Source organism: Bos indicus x Bos taurus, chromosome 22 (genome assembly GCF_003369695.1).
Source record: "Bos indicus x Bos taurus breed Angus x Brahman F1 hybrid chromosome 22, Bos_hybrid_MaternalHap_v2.0, whole genome shotgun sequence".
Taxonomy (NCBI): domain Eukaryota; kingdom Metazoa; phylum Chordata; class Mammalia; order Artiodactyla; family Bovidae; genus Bos; species Bos indicus x Bos taurus.
In genome coordinates, this window is record NC_040097.1 from 1,903,808 (window position 1) to 1,918,169 (window position 14,362).

Consider the following 14,362-nt stretch of genomic DNA (forward strand, 5'->3'; position numbering starts at 1 on the left):
CGGCCCAGAGGACAATCCCATCACAGCTCAGACCTGCTTCAGGGCCGCGAGCTCCAACGCTTAGAGGCCTGAGCAGGTTTCCTAAAATCGGGAAGTGGGCCAGGGGAGACTGAGCAGCTTGGAGAGCCTGTCTACCGTGTGAGGACATGGGCCTCATGCACCCAAACGTAGCTTTCAGGAGAAGCCAAGGACAGCTGAGCCCTGCGTGACGATCTCAGAACCAGTTCAATAAAACAGAAAACAAAGTTCAAGCCGAGTCTAACGTGAGTGGGCTGTGACTGACCAGGAGCTGCCTGTGTGAGACCCGGGTGCCTGAGGTCCTCTGCCTGAGGACCTCGTCTAGTCGGGCTGTTCCCAGGGGGTCCCTGCCATCCCCACCCCTTCCCTGGGGGGCCTGCTGGACACAACAGAGCACGTGGCACCAGGCTCCCTGGGGGAAAGCAGGGCGGGGGCAGCCTTCCAGCCTGGGGGCGTGCGATGGCCCGAGATGTCAAACAGCCAGGCCACACGGCCGCCAAGGCCAGAGCATGTGGACCCGGGGCCCTGATGGGAACCTCGGCAGCCCCTCAGGCACGACCCTCGCCCGACTGGTGAAACCCACACGTCACCAGGGCCGTTTTGCTGGATGTCTTTCACCCACTCCAGTGCTCTCGCCTGGAGAATCCCATGGACGGAGGAGCCTGGTGGGCTACAGGCCATGGGGTCGCAAAGAGTCGGACACGACTGAGCGACTTCACTTTCACTTTCTTTCACTTTCACTCTGCCCTAGATGTAAACATCTTATTCCCTGCAAGAAGTTAACGGCGAAAGTCAACGTGAGCAGCCCCACGTCTGATGATATGAAATGCTCCCTGGTTACTCTGAGCCTGCAACTGGCCCTCCGTTGATAAAAGAGGGAACCCGAACGCCGGGCGCTGGGACCCACTTACACTGGTTTTCGAAGAGCAGAACCTGCATGCCGTACAGGGAGAAGGACTGCCGGAAGCTGTACGTCACTGAGTTCTTCTTCTTCTGGAAGATCTTGGTGACCTGGGGGCAGGCAGACACAGAGGCTGAGCCCCAGGCCCGCACTGCAGGGGCACCCCGGGGAATCGGTTCTCGCAGCCCCCGGGGCTGTGTTCTCCTGTGTGAGGACCCCTACCCCTACCCCGCCGCCCCGCAGCTCTGAGGCCAGCAGGCTCCTAGGGCAGCGAAGGGCCGGTAGGAGGGACACTCATGCCTGCAGGCCCCACGCAAGCCCAGCAGAACCCGCTGACGGATGAGTCGAACAGCGGAGGACACCAGGCCCAGAGGTCTGCAGCGACTTGCTCAAGGTCAGGGGCTCTTAAACGACTGGAAGCTGCGTGTCTGGACTCCAGGCTCGGGGGCCTGAGCACAGCGGCTGCTCCTTCATCGGGCGGGGACAGGGGCTGGGGGTCCCGGGGAAGAAGGCGGCTGCAGGACCATGTTCACCCCCAGGCTGCCTGTTTTGGGGGCAAGAGCTCAGCGTCCTCTTGGGGAGCCCCTCTCTGCCGCGTCCAGCCCTCCAGTCCTGGGGCTGAGACTCAGGCCAACAGGGTGGCACCACACCCGCCAGCTCCAGCTCAGGGAGCCGCGAGGCCTCTGCTAGCAGTGTCAGGAAGAGGCTCCCCAGAGGCCGAGGGGCCGGGACAGGAGCTGCAGAGGCCGAACGCTCCATCCTGGAGGAGGCGGCCCAAGGCGCCGGGGGTCTGCGCACCCAGCCCCGCACCCATGGGCCCACGTACCACCAGGAGGTCGTTGAACAGGAAGATTTCGCGCTGGTGCAGCCCAAGCTTCTGGGGCTTGTTTGGGTCTGGAACCTCGAAGAGTCGGCAGTAGCAGACGAGCCGGCGGTGCGGCAGCGACAGCACCTGTGTGGAGGGGCCACGTCAGCCTGCACCCCGGCTGGGGACGCCCGCCGCCCGCCCCGGGCCCTGCTCCAGGGAGACCGCCTTCCCGGCGCTGAGAGCAGGGTGTGGGGCCCAGGTGCCCAGGGGAGCCTCCGAAGAGCCTGTCACGTGCGGCCTGAGCCCCCCAGACCCCGGGCCCTCCGTCCTGAAGAATCTCAGCCCCGGCGTCCGAGTCTGGGGAGCCGTGTGGGGACCCAAGCCAGTGATCGCCACCCCAAGGGGGTGATCCCCGCCCTCCGCACGCACAGCTCTCCAGGGCTGAGTTCGGCTAGCCGCAGGGCACGGGAGGGGAACGTGGGCCCAGCCTGACGCCGTCAGGGGCGGGAGACAGGACGGCAGAGTGTGGGGCCGGGGGGAGGCCGGGGGGGCCAGGTCACACGAGTCACGGGGGTCCTGGGCCCTGACCTGGCGGCCAGCGGAAGGGACTGGGGAGGCAGACCCGGGCCAGGTGGGCAGGGGGAGGGCGGGAGGCCTCAACGCCACCCCAAGACCATCAGTTCAGGTGCAGGGTCTTGGGGCCTGGGGACAAGCTCGACCAGGCCCAGACGAGATGCACGGAGACCATCTGCTTTGGGCCTGACAGCACAGCTCTCCCCGCAGGGCCGCCAAGATCCGAGGTGGGGAGAATTGTGACAAGCAAATTTCTCATCGCTACGGAGAGTAACTCGTGCAGCCGGAGTGGTGGGTCTGGGGGGCCGGGGGCTGGGGGCTTGCGGGGACCACGGAAGGGGAAGTGGAGGGCACTCACACAGCCGAGCCCGTGGTGCAGGGATCCGATCTAGGGGGAAACAGTGAACAAACGACGAGAGAGGTTAATGCCCCACACACGCTCCGGGCCCTGGTGGAGACCCCGCGGGACACCCCTCCCGTGGCACCTCCCCAGCGCCCCTAGCGGGCTCGAGGGGAGCCCAGGGCACCAGGGAGCCACTGCACAGTCCGGGCCGCTGGCTCAAGCAAGGCCTCAGGCTCTCTTCGGAGGGACCCAGAGGGAAGCCGCTTAGACGGCCCTAAAGGTGGTGTAATTCACCAGTCCTGACCGGAGGAACCAGGCTCCAGCGGCATCGGGGACTGGTCTGGGGTCGCAGGGCGGGGGCTCCTGGGTGCCGGGTGGTGCTGCCCCGTGGCGGGCGCGAGGCCACCTACCGGCTTCTTGCCCACGATGAGCTTCTCCACCTTCTGCACCTGCGACACGTGGTCCTCGCTGGTCTTCAGCTCCCGCCTCCGGATGCGCTCGTAGATCCCGACGAGCAGCTCGCGCGGGATGTCCTCCCCGTCGTCCACGCCTGGGAGGGGACAGCGGCCGGCTCACTCAAGGCACCGCATCTGGCCCACAGCTGCTGGGCGGCTCCCCCGTGACGGAACCCCGGCTCCAGCGCCAGGCCAGCTCTGCCCCCGCTTAGCGAGGAGGGGCCTTCCAGCCACGCTCGGGCGGCTCTGTAAACACTGCCTCGCTCGATCCCGGCCGCAGCGCTGGGGGGCGGGCCCACGTCCTCATCTGGCCCCTTGTCAGCCTGACACCGAGCCTCTCTGAGCCAGGAGCCCTCCCCCACGACACAGGGCCCCCAGAGCGCAGCGACCTCACGGGGACAAGGGCAGCTCTAGCTTCCTCCCTCTTGGACAGCTCAGTGGGTCTGAGTGGCTGCTGTCCCATTTCTGGGACTCGAACCCTGGTCGCTCTGATGACACTCTCAAGCCTTTTCTGCTACACGGCCCTGGAAGTGGTGCCAGAAAAACCCAGCCCAGCTCAGGAGAGATGCGAGCCCCAGGCCTCGGTCCGCAGGCTCCTGGGGTGGCGTGCGGCAGTGGGACAGCTCGGCCCTCTGGGGGCTGTTCGGACCCGCCTGTCCCCTGCCTGATGCCACGCGCCTCAGGTGCACTGAGTGCCTTCGAGGGTCTGGCCCCTGGGGCGCGATACGCATCTCGGTTCTGCCTCCAGACTGCAGGAGAAGGGAACAAACCCGTGTGCCTGGTGGGGGACTGTCCGAGCGGTCCTTGTAGGGACGCCAGGGCAGTGAGGACTGTGTCCGCAGAATCGAGGTGAGCAGACGCGGCAAAGGCCCTTAGGTTTACGGCTGGGCCTCAACCCAAGAGCGAGGAGCCAAGTGGAAGGGGGGAAGCCAACTGCACGTGTCCGCCTCTCGGGGAAGCTCTGGAGGCACAGCGGGACTCAGTGCCGACACACGACCTCTGGGGCTGGGAGGGGCCCCGCGGCGGACCTTCTGCCCTTTCTGGGTCTTTTCGGACAGTTTCCAGTTCATAGCAAAATTAAGCGGAAAGCACATCCCAGCTCCCCCACAGTCAGCAGCCCCACCAGAGCGGTGTGTTTGCTACAACTGGAGAAACCTACTCGGACGTGCCCCAGTCGCCAGAGGCCACAGGTCACGCGCGAGTTCCTGTGTGGCGGTGTCCATCCCGTGGGTCTGGACAAACGTGCAGTGACTCGTGTTCACTGTGACACCACCACACAGAGACTTTCTCCCGCCCTGAACACCCTCTGGGCTCCCCTCTGCACCCCTGCCGCCCCCCGCCCACCACCAGAGCCCTGTCTCTGCAGCCTCGCCCCCGCAGGACGTGGCGTGGCTGGAGCCGGACCGCGTGCAGGCTTTGCAGAAGCGCCGCTTTCTCTTGGCAGTGTTCACTTAAGGGTCCTCCGCATCTTTTCCAGACTTGGCAGTTCATTTTTTGCAGCTCTGAGTAACAGTCCACAGTCTGGACGGACCAGGGCTCGTGCACCTACTGAAGGGCAGCTTGGGGCTTTCTGGTTTGGGCAACTGTGAATCGTGGGTTTCTGTGCAGAGGGGAGTTTCTGACTCATTCAGGTAAATTCCAAGCAGGGTGACTGCTGGGTCATGTGACTCTCTGGCTTCTAAACCATGTGACGATAGGACCCACGCAAAATATAAACATAAGGAACTTTCCTGGTGGTGCAATGGATAAGAATCCGTCTGCTCATGTAGGAGACACAGGTTCGATCCCTAGTCCTGGAAGATGCCATGTACTGCTGAGCAGCGAAGCCCGTGTACCCCAACTACTGAGTCCACGCTCTAGAGCCCGTGAGCCGCAACTGCGGAGGCCCATGTGCCTACAGCCCGTGAGCGGCCACAGCGAGACCACCACGATGAGGAGCCCATGCACTGCAGCCAGAGCACGCCCACGCAGAGCAGCAAAGACCCAGCACAGCCAGAACCGAAACGCATGAAAAAGTAAACCTGTGTACACACACACATACTTACAAAAAGAAATTCAAAGACAAATATCAGTAAAAGCAAAACACTGCTTGCCAGGTGTCCAGGCTCCCCTCCTGCCTCTCCCTGGACTCCCAGAGCCACTGGCTGCTGGTCCTGCTGGGCAGCTGAGCGATTCCAGAGAAAAGGCATGTCCAGTGTGTGTGCTGGGGTGGGGGCACCCTCCCCTAAGACGAACGAGCTGGGCATGCACTTCATGCAGAAGCGCTGGCCTGGCCTTGGAACTCCTGCCTCCTCCGACTCTCACTTGCTGCGTGACCTCGGGTGGGCCCCCCCTCCTCTGAACCTTCGAAGCTCAAGGAAGGTGGGGCAGAAACCCTGGGGTCCCTGGCTTGAAGACAAGAGGTCATCAGTGGGAAGGGCCCAGGCTCCTGAGACAGAGCCAAGCAGCTTGCTCTCCTGGTTCTGGGGTGCTCGGCTCCCACCCTGGGAACTAGGGAGACACAGCCACTCCTCGCCGTCGTCCTGGGATGGCGGAGCAAACAGGTGCACGAACTGCGAGGTCACGGATGTGAGGGTGGCAGGCAGGCAGGTGTGTGTCCCGGCAGCCCTGTTTTCCTCGAGCCTCCGCCCTCTGGGCTCGTTTCACACACAGCAGAGGCCCCAGTCCCATGGCTGAGGCGCTAAACCAGAGGAGGAACCGGAGCCCCTGAAGCTCCTGGGTCACCAGGAGCACGCAGCTCACAGCCAGCTTTCCCATGGGCAACAGGGCCACGGGGCCACCGTGGAGGCCAGACCGGAGGCTAGGGAGGGGCATGCTCAGAGGCCCCGGGAGCACCCGGCCTGTGGTCCCTCCGCCCTCTGGCCCTGCAACGGGCCTGGGCCCAAACCCTGCAGTCGTTCTGAGACCAGGCCTCACGTCGCCCTCGGGACGGGCCACCCCCACCCTGCGCTGGCGAGGCCAGGGCGGCTCACCACGGAGGTTCTTGACGAAGTCCTCCAGCTTCATCTTGCGCTCGGGCTTGACGTTGGGGCTGTACATGTCGGTGTTGAGCAGGATGATGGCGAAGGCCAGGATGAAGATGGTGTCGGGGTTCCGGAACTGCCGCACCACCCCGGGGTTGCAGATACAGTACCGCTGGCTGGGGTGGGGCGGGGGGGAACTTCAGCCAGGGCAGGAGGCCAGCCCACCCCTCGCCCCGCAGTGGTCCCAAACACCCGAGGCTGGTCACTCGTCTCAGAGCCTCTGTGTCTGCATCGGGTACATGGCGAGGACTCCCAACTAGCAGAGCTGGCCCTGACCATCTGCCCATCTGCTTGCCATGGGAGTCAAGTCCCCCCTGCCCCCCAGCTGGATGGCGGCTGTTCGGGCCCCCTCAGAGTGCTGGCTGCTGGGAGGCTGTGCCCTAAAGGCATGGTGTGCCCTCTGCCCCGCCAGAGTGGGGATGGACCCGCCCCGGGGCCCTCAGGTGACAGGAGCCTAGGGCTGCAGTTCAGAGGGCGGCCCAGCTCCGGCTGGTTTCAGCCCCTGCTGCTGCGGCGCCTTTGCTGTGGCAGCTGAACTAACAGCCTCACTAACACACGGCCTCCAATACGCCCACACGCCTTCCCAAAGCCCCCTCCACTGGTGCCCTTGTGGAGGGCTGGGCGGTTGGGGCAGGGATGGAGAAGAGCAATCAAGAGGAGCATGGCAATTTGAGCTCGCAGGCTGCAGCCATCAGAGCTTAGACAACATGGGCTTCAATTTTCTCTTCCCTGTCAAGAGCTGCCCCTTCCAGGAAGACCTCCTGGATGGAAGTGTCTGAATGCTCCCCTCCCAGGGCCTGGGGTCTCTTCTTCTGCGGCCCCACCACCCATGCAGAGACCAGGGGGCTGGGTCTCCCACACCCAGCATGGGGCCCAGAGCCCCTACATGCAGTGTGCACAGTCCCAGCGTGCAGGAGGGCTGCAGGGACAGCTAGCCTCGATCACAGGCTCTCTGGGGTGCCAGGCACTGGGCTAAACGCGCCCACACATCCCGAGTGGTTTACCTGCCCAACCACCCCAGGGTAGGTGCCGTCATCATCCCCCTCTGCCGGTGAGGACTGAAGCACAGAGCGGTTAAGTAACAGCACAAGGTCACACAGCCGGCACGGGGCGTGTGTATCAGAACTGGGCTCTCTGTGTCTCTGAGAGTCTGCCCTGCAACGATGCTGACGGATTCGGGAGCCCCAGCTCCATCCGAGGCCCCAGCTCCAGCACCGGGCCGCACGGTGCCTGGCACCCAGAAGGGGCCCCCTGCCCCTGAAGGGGGATTCTGCCCTCGGGGCCCCGGCCTCTGAGTGGGGCCCCTTCCCCGCCGGCCCGGCCCGCACCTGAAGGCCTCGATCAGCCGCTCCACCTTCTGCGCCTCTCCCTGCACCCGGATGTGTGCCTGGAACTTCCTCAGGGCCTCATCCAGCTCCATGGCAGAGAAGTCCATCTCGTCCACCACGCAGCTGGAATGAGAGCCCGTGGCGGGTCAGCGACCCTGCCCCCTCCCGCTGGGGGCCAAGGGCTCGGAGCAGGGAGGCCCGGAGGGAGGCTCTCCTAGGCATTTCCGAGGGGTGTCCAGAGGGGCGGTGCCATTCCCACCCGCTGACCCGCAAGGAGGGCAGAGATGGGGAGGCCGCGGGGGGCAGGGGACTCTGGCCACGGCCCTGCCCCAGCCTGACTGGGACCTGAGTAGAGAAACTGGGTCTGCACCAGGGACCCTCGAGCGACCACCCAGGGGGGCTGCAGAGGTCCCAGTGTCCACTCCCAGGGACCCCGTCCACTGGGGTGATGCTCCGAGCACTCTCAGCCATCGGGGCAAGGGGCAGGTGGGGCCCCACAGGGAAGTCTGCTGACCAGTATTCGAGGAGGATGCCTGGGGGCAGGGGAGGGGGTCTCGCTACTTCCTGAGGCCGCCGCTATTTTCTGATCTAAGGAGAACAATGCCCGGATTTCCTACAGACCAGCAGCGGCTTGGAGGAGTGGGGGTGGGGGTGGGCTAAGGGCCGGCCGCAGGCCAGGAGCTGGGCTGGACGGTCGTCTTGGGCCCCACTCACGGGGTAGCTAATCAGCTCTCCTTGGACGGGCCCTCCCTGGTTTCAAAGGAGAGGGACAACAACCACACTATGGTGGGGGGCGCTGGAGCAGAGGGGCTGTGGGGGGAGCAGCCTGGGGGCACAGGCTGCCTCTCCAGGGTGTCGGCGTGTCACCGAGTGCAAAGCTGTGTGTGTGCTTTGACCCTGTGCCTGGCCCACCAGCTGGGTCATCCATCCTGTGCAGGGCCTGGGTGGGCACCGTGCCCACGGCAGGCCTGGAGCCATGCCCCAGGTCCCGGCCAAGGACACCCGCTCTGAGCCATCTACTGCTGGCTCTGGCTTCTCGTCTGTGGAGGGGACTATGGACCCCCAACACCCCCTGAGGGTGAAGTGGGGACAGGGCCTGTAACAGCGCCCACCCAGCAACCACGGGCCCCAGACACGGAGCCGTTTCTCTCAGGACAGTCGGGGAGGGCGGCAGGGGGCGGTGCAGGACATGCAGGCAAGCCTTCTCAAAGCTGCCAGCAGTTCCCAGGGGCCAGAAACCCCTTCTTCTGCGGGGTCTGGGGCTGCTAGCCTGGTGGACCATCAGCCCATCTCCCAGCAGGAGAGGGAGGAGGACAGGGCCCAAGCTCGGCTGGCTGCCGGCGCCGCACCCAGGATGGCAGCACGGAGGCTGCAGGACCAGGGCTGGGGCCGGCCCTGCTGGACGGGGCTGGAGGTGCCCGGGGTCTGCGTGCATCTGGGGGAGAGGTGGCGGGACCCCTGCCCCAGTGGAGGTGCCCGGGGCTGCATGCGTCAGGGGAGAGGTGGCGGGACCCCCGCCCGACTGGAGGTGCGCGGGGCCGCATGCGTCAGGGGAGGGGTCACTCACTCGAGCACGTCGCGGTTGAACTGCTTCTGCCGGTTGCCCAGGAACTCGCCGATCATCTGCCGGCTCAGGCCCTTGCGCTGCAGCAGGAAGTGGGCCACCCCCACCGGTGTGTCGGGCACGAAGCCGCGCTCGATGAGGTACTGGACGCCCTTCTCGGGCTTCCTGGCGGACGAGAGACAGGCTCAGCTGGGCGCGTCCGCCCCTGCCCGCCTCCGCCTCCATGGCACTTGGTCCTTTCCCAGCCTGAGTCCACCACCCAGGGCACCAGGACTGTCCAGGCCCCGCGCCCAGCCTGGGCCAGTGAGGGGCGCACACAGCGGCCCCACCAAGCATGCATTGGCCGCCCGAGGACAGGCTGGATGGCTGGCACCCCGAGGACCCCCACGCCAGCTCAGCCCCCACACTGCCCCCGCTGCCCAGGTGCCTGACGTGAGCCGCGTGGCCTCCCAGGGCCAGGACCACCCTTGTGGGACGGGTGTGTTAACACGGGCGGCGCCTGGAATTCGGTGCACAGCAGGTGAGCACCTGAGGGATTACGACAAACCTCCAAGACACCAGAGGACACGGAGGCCCAGAGCTGGCTCCCGCTGCGGCCAGGGACCCAGGCAGTGAGCCAGCAGGCCGCTCCCTCGGACCGGACCTCGGGGCCTGGTGCCGGCTTGGCTGACCTCACGGGAAGGTGCCCGTGATCAGAAGAAATAGGGCGGGAGAGCAGGAGCCTTGGACGGGCCTGGAGCCCGAGGGGCACTCTGGGGCGTGGCGGTCAGAGCCGGGGCTCCCTGCGGCTGCGTGCTGATGGCAGGCCCTGCTCACTTCGTGTTTCTACGTGTGGGCAGCCTCCGGCTGCGAGGGGACCCCGCTATCTGTACCCCGGGTGGCCACACGCCCCAGCCTTGTGCCCGAGCTTGGCAGGGAGCGACCTGCTGGGTCCTGGTGCAGAAGGGGTGACCCAGGGTCCCCGTTCCCGCCCGGCCACAGGTGCTGATGCGCGGACGGGTGACACCGCCTCCCTGTGGGCGAGGCCGCACCTTCGACAGTGCGCTCTGCAGCTGCGGGCCCGTCCTGGGACCGGCCGCTGAGCCCCTGCACTGGGCCCAGCAGGCAGCTGCACGGACTGTGGTCACCAGCAATCTGAACTAAAACAGTGCCTGAGGCCCGGCCTCACCTCTGCCCCTCGACTTGTAAAGGGCTGAGGCCCCCCAATCACAAGGGCTGCAGTGAAAAGTCCTCCAGGGGTTTCCACAGTCTTAACGAGATGATTCCACAATCAGTGTGGAAGAGTAACTGCCAACAAGAGCCAAGACCGCTGTTTAAAAGGACAAAAGAGGGTTTTCTGCCCTAAGAAAGCATGTAAAACCCAAAGCCTGATGTGGGCACAGGAAAAAACAGAGCCCCCGACCACGAGTGTGGAGGGAGCCTCACGAGGATCTTTGATCCTGTTCACAGACGCGGCCAGGCCCCCGCACAGGGCCGGCCTGCACGAGGTGTTCCGTGAGTATCCGCCAAGGAAGCGACAGGATCCCAGCACAGGCCCCGCTCCGGAGGAGTCACACGGGACTTCAAGTCAACAGAGAAAGGACAGACGACTCAATAAACTGTCTGCGAACGACCAGCTAACTTCCACCGATAATAAAAGCTCCACTCCTCACCGGGTACCACTCTCTAAACCAAACATCAGGCAGACGTACCAAAGGATATAAAACAAAACCACGACAGTCCTGAGAAAATATTGTGAACCAATGTGATGACCTGGGGTGGAGTCTCTTAAAACATAAAAAAAAAAAGCAGCACCCAAAGGGAACGCCGATAAACGGACCATGTATACAGACAGACGGGGAATCATCCTGTGTGTGCTTGCAGCTAGGTTATGTGTCAACCACATCTCAATAAGGAAAAAATGTAAAAAAGAACTGGTAACTTCTGTTAAACGAGCAAAGCATAAACAAAGTTAAAAATGTATACTTAAAAACCACTGAACTAGACACTTCACAAGGACAGATCTTATAGTGTGTGGATTCCACTTTAGAAGTTTACCAAACGGGCAGCCAGTGACAGGAAGACATTTCTGTAATTCCAAAGAGTCAGCATCCACCACATATAAAGAGCCACTAGGAAATCAAACCAACCTGGACAGCATATCAAAAAGCAGAGACGTTACTTTGCCAATAAAGGTCCGTCTAGTCAAAGCTATGGTTTTTCCAGCGGTCACGTATGGATGTGAGATTTGGACTGTGAAGAAAGCTGAGCACTGAAGAATTGATGCTTTTGAACTGTGGTGTTGGAGAAGACTCTTGAGAGTCCCTTGGACTGCAAGGAGATCCCACCAGTCCATCCTAAAGGAGATCAGTCCTGGGTGTTCATTGGAAGGACTGATGCTGAAACTGACATTCCAATTCTTTGGATACCTGATGCAAAGAGCTGACTCATTTGAAAAGACTCTGATGCTGGGAAAGATTGAAGGGGAGAGAAGGGGACAACAGAGGATGAGATGGTTGGATGGCATCATGGACTCAGTGGACATGAGTTTGAGTAAGCTCCGGGAGTTGGTGATGGACAGGGAGGCCTGGCGTGCTGCAGTCCGTGGGGTTGCAAAGAGTCAGACATGACTGAGCAACTGAACTAAACTGAAATGAATTAAGGAAATCAAAAAGAGAAATAACAGAAAAATAGGCAAAAAATAAGAACAGGCATTCTGTAGAAGGAAAAACCAAAACAGCCAAAAGACGCAAATACGGATACTCCACCTAAGCAGCAGGCAGGCAAATCCAAAGTGAAACAGGAGACACTATCTCTACGCTTGGACTAGGGTGGGAGACAAGGCTGAGTGCCGTCCAGGATGTGGGGAAATGGGTCCCCATGTCCAGCTGCAGGCTCTACTTCAACGAACAGCCACTGGACGTCCCTGGGTCCGGCCACCAGCAGTAAACTGCGTGGCAGCGTCAGAACAGGACAGTGTGCGTGGCCCACGCCCAGGGGATGTCCGCAGGGGCCAAGGGGACGGCAGGGAGGAACGGGCTGGACTCTGGGCCCGGCACTCTCTGAGCTCCTTCCACACGGGCTCATCTCCAGCTCACACCCCGTGACTCACACAGATGAGGCCGCTGCGGGGGTCGCACCCACGGGGGACACACAGAGAGGAAGTGTGAGGACCAGAGTCACGCATCCAGACATGCGAAGGGAGGCTGGTATGTGGCCCACGGCAGAGGGCCGGCAGCGCCAGGAAGAGTCCAGAGACCAAGGTGCTTGGTCCAGGCAGGCAGCTCTTCTGGCCCCCACCTATCCACCCGGCTGGGACTTCCGGGTCAGGACACGACGCCTGCCGGGGATGAGGGGAGCTCGGGGGCCCCCAAGTCCCCCCAGCCTCCCCCAGGAGGGTCTGAGACGCCTTGGGACTGGCGGGACCCAGAGCAGGCAGGCGGGCTCCAGGGACAGAGTACAGGACAGCCTCCCTGCTCACGCAGTGTTCCGGCCGCAGCCTGGGGGCAGACAAGAGTCTCGAGGGCTCCCTGGGTGCCCACGATGGCTCCGGGATGCGCGGTCCTCAGCCGATCGAGGGCCAGGGATGCCCCCCTCAGGGGCCCGGCGACCCCTGGCCCCGCAGCGCCAGGCGCTCACTTGTTGAAGAGGTTGCCCGCCACCCGGGGCCCGACGACCCCGGCCCCACGGCGCCAGGCGCTCACTTGTTGAAGAGGTTGAGGCCGATGCGGTAGAGCCGCTTGCGGATGACGTCGTTGCTGAAGGCGGGCGAGTCCCAGCTGTTGCGCGTCTCCTTGTGGTAGGTCTGCTTGCTGAGCGTCTGCTCGCGCAGGCTGTCGCGGGACGACGACTCCGAGCTGCAGTTGATGGTGTCGTTGGAGTTGGACGTGCTGTTGAGACTGTCATTGTCGCCGTCGGAGTAGTCCGACTCGGACTTGCTCTGCCGGTTGGCCGAGCCGTTGATGGCCAGGTGGGCATCCAGGGGCCGCGGCGGCCGGGCCCGCAGCTCCGGCTCCTCCCGGGGGAGGCCCCTGGGGGGCCCGTGGGGGCCGTGCTTGGGGCTGCCCTGTGGCCCGCCCAGGCCGCGCTCGTAGGCGCTCTGCCTCTTGAGCGAGCTGCGGTCAGAGCGGTCGCTGAGGTCAGCGGAGCTGTCGCTGGGCGGCTCGATGGTGAGCAGGGGCAGGTGCTCCACGCGCGCCCGCGGCTCCAGCGACGGCGTGCTCCGGCAGCTGGTGTCCGTGTCCCCCTTGTCGTCCTTGTGGGCCAGCGCCCAGTAGTCCTGGGCGGCGGCTCCGGCCCGCAGCCGCAGGTCCGACTCGCCGCTGGACGGCCGGCACCCAGCCTGTGCCGCAGGCAGCGGCGGCGACAGCTCGTCCTCATCGATGTACAGGGTGACGTCGCTGTACGAGGCGGTCATCTCGTCCAGCCGGCGCTGCTCGGCCGCGCCGTGCAGGCCCGACGAGGGCTCGGCGGCAGGCGTGGGCGCCCCCTCCACGGCGTGCAGGCTGCGGCAGTTCAGCGCGTCATCAATGGACTCGGCCAGCGACTTCACCTGCCGCGAGAAGGCGTCCTCCAGCTCCGTGATGGCGTCAGCAAAGTCGCTGGCGGGTGCAGGGGCCTGCAGGGCGGGCGGGGGCGGCGGGCCCAGGTCCCCGCACTCGGCCGGCCCCAGGGAGCCCAGCGGGGAGTCCCCGTCGGTCACCGAGACCTGCTTGCCCTCGAAGAAGGAGCTGTGTGCCTTCTCAGGCCCCTCGAAGGACAGCTGCACCCTCATGTTGGACAGCACGATGCGGCGGGACAGGCGCTTCTCAGACATGGAGCTGCGCAGCCGCTCGAAGTTCTTGTTCATCTGGTACTGGCGGAAGGCTGTCTGGATGGTGCGGGCCGCATGCCGGGTCACGAGGCGGCCCCCATACTTCCGTTCTAGCATCTCCACCTGCGGGTGATGGAGAGGAGTGTGAGGATGGCCCGGCCTGGCCTGGAGGGCAGACCGTGCCCACAGGGCTCCCAGACCCAGGAACTGGCCGGGGGCTGTGCCCACAGGCTCCTAGACCCAGGAACCCGCCGGGCGCCGTGCCCACAGGCTCCTAGACCCAGGAACCCGCCGGGGGCTGTGACCATAGGCTCCTAGACCCAGGAACCCGCCGGGCGCCGTGCCCACAGGCTCCTAGACCCAGGAACCCGCCGGGGGCTGTGACCATAGGCTCCTAGACCCAGGAACCCGCCGGGCGCCGTGCCCACAGGCTCCTAGACCCAGGAACCCGCCGGGGGCTGTGACCATAGGCTCCTAGACCCAGGAACCCGCCGGGCGCCGTGCCCACAGGCTCCTAGACCCAGGAACCGGCCGGGGGCCGTGCCCACAGGCTCCTA

The 14,362-nt window shown here is 64.2% G+C and overlaps 1 protein-coding gene across 9 annotated transcripts in view; it reads right to left on the minus strand.

Annotated features, from left to right (window-relative positions):
* IQSEC1 (IQ motif and Sec7 domain 1) overlaps positions 1–14,362 on the minus strand; it is a 142,734-nt gene that overhangs the window by 11,738 nt on the left and 116,634 nt on the right. For all 9 annotated transcript variants that reach the window (XM_027523705.1, XM_027523703.1, XM_027523698.1 and 6 more), the window contains exons 3-10: positions 12,697–13,928; positions 9,017–9,178; positions 7,450–7,572; positions 6,071–6,237; positions 3,054–3,193; positions 2,659–2,688; positions 1,746–1,871; positions 930–1,029 (exon numbers count right to left, since the gene is read on the minus strand). In XM_027523705.1, coding sequence (XP_027379506.1) covers positions 930–1,029; positions 1,746–1,871; positions 2,659–2,688; positions 3,054–3,193; positions 6,071–6,237; positions 7,450–7,572; positions 9,017–9,178; positions 12,697–13,928 — 2,080 coding nt within the window. The remainder of the gene's footprint in view (positions 1–929; positions 1,030–1,745; positions 1,872–2,658; positions 2,689–3,053; positions 3,194–6,070; positions 6,238–7,449; positions 7,573–9,016; positions 9,179–12,696; positions 13,929–14,362) is intronic.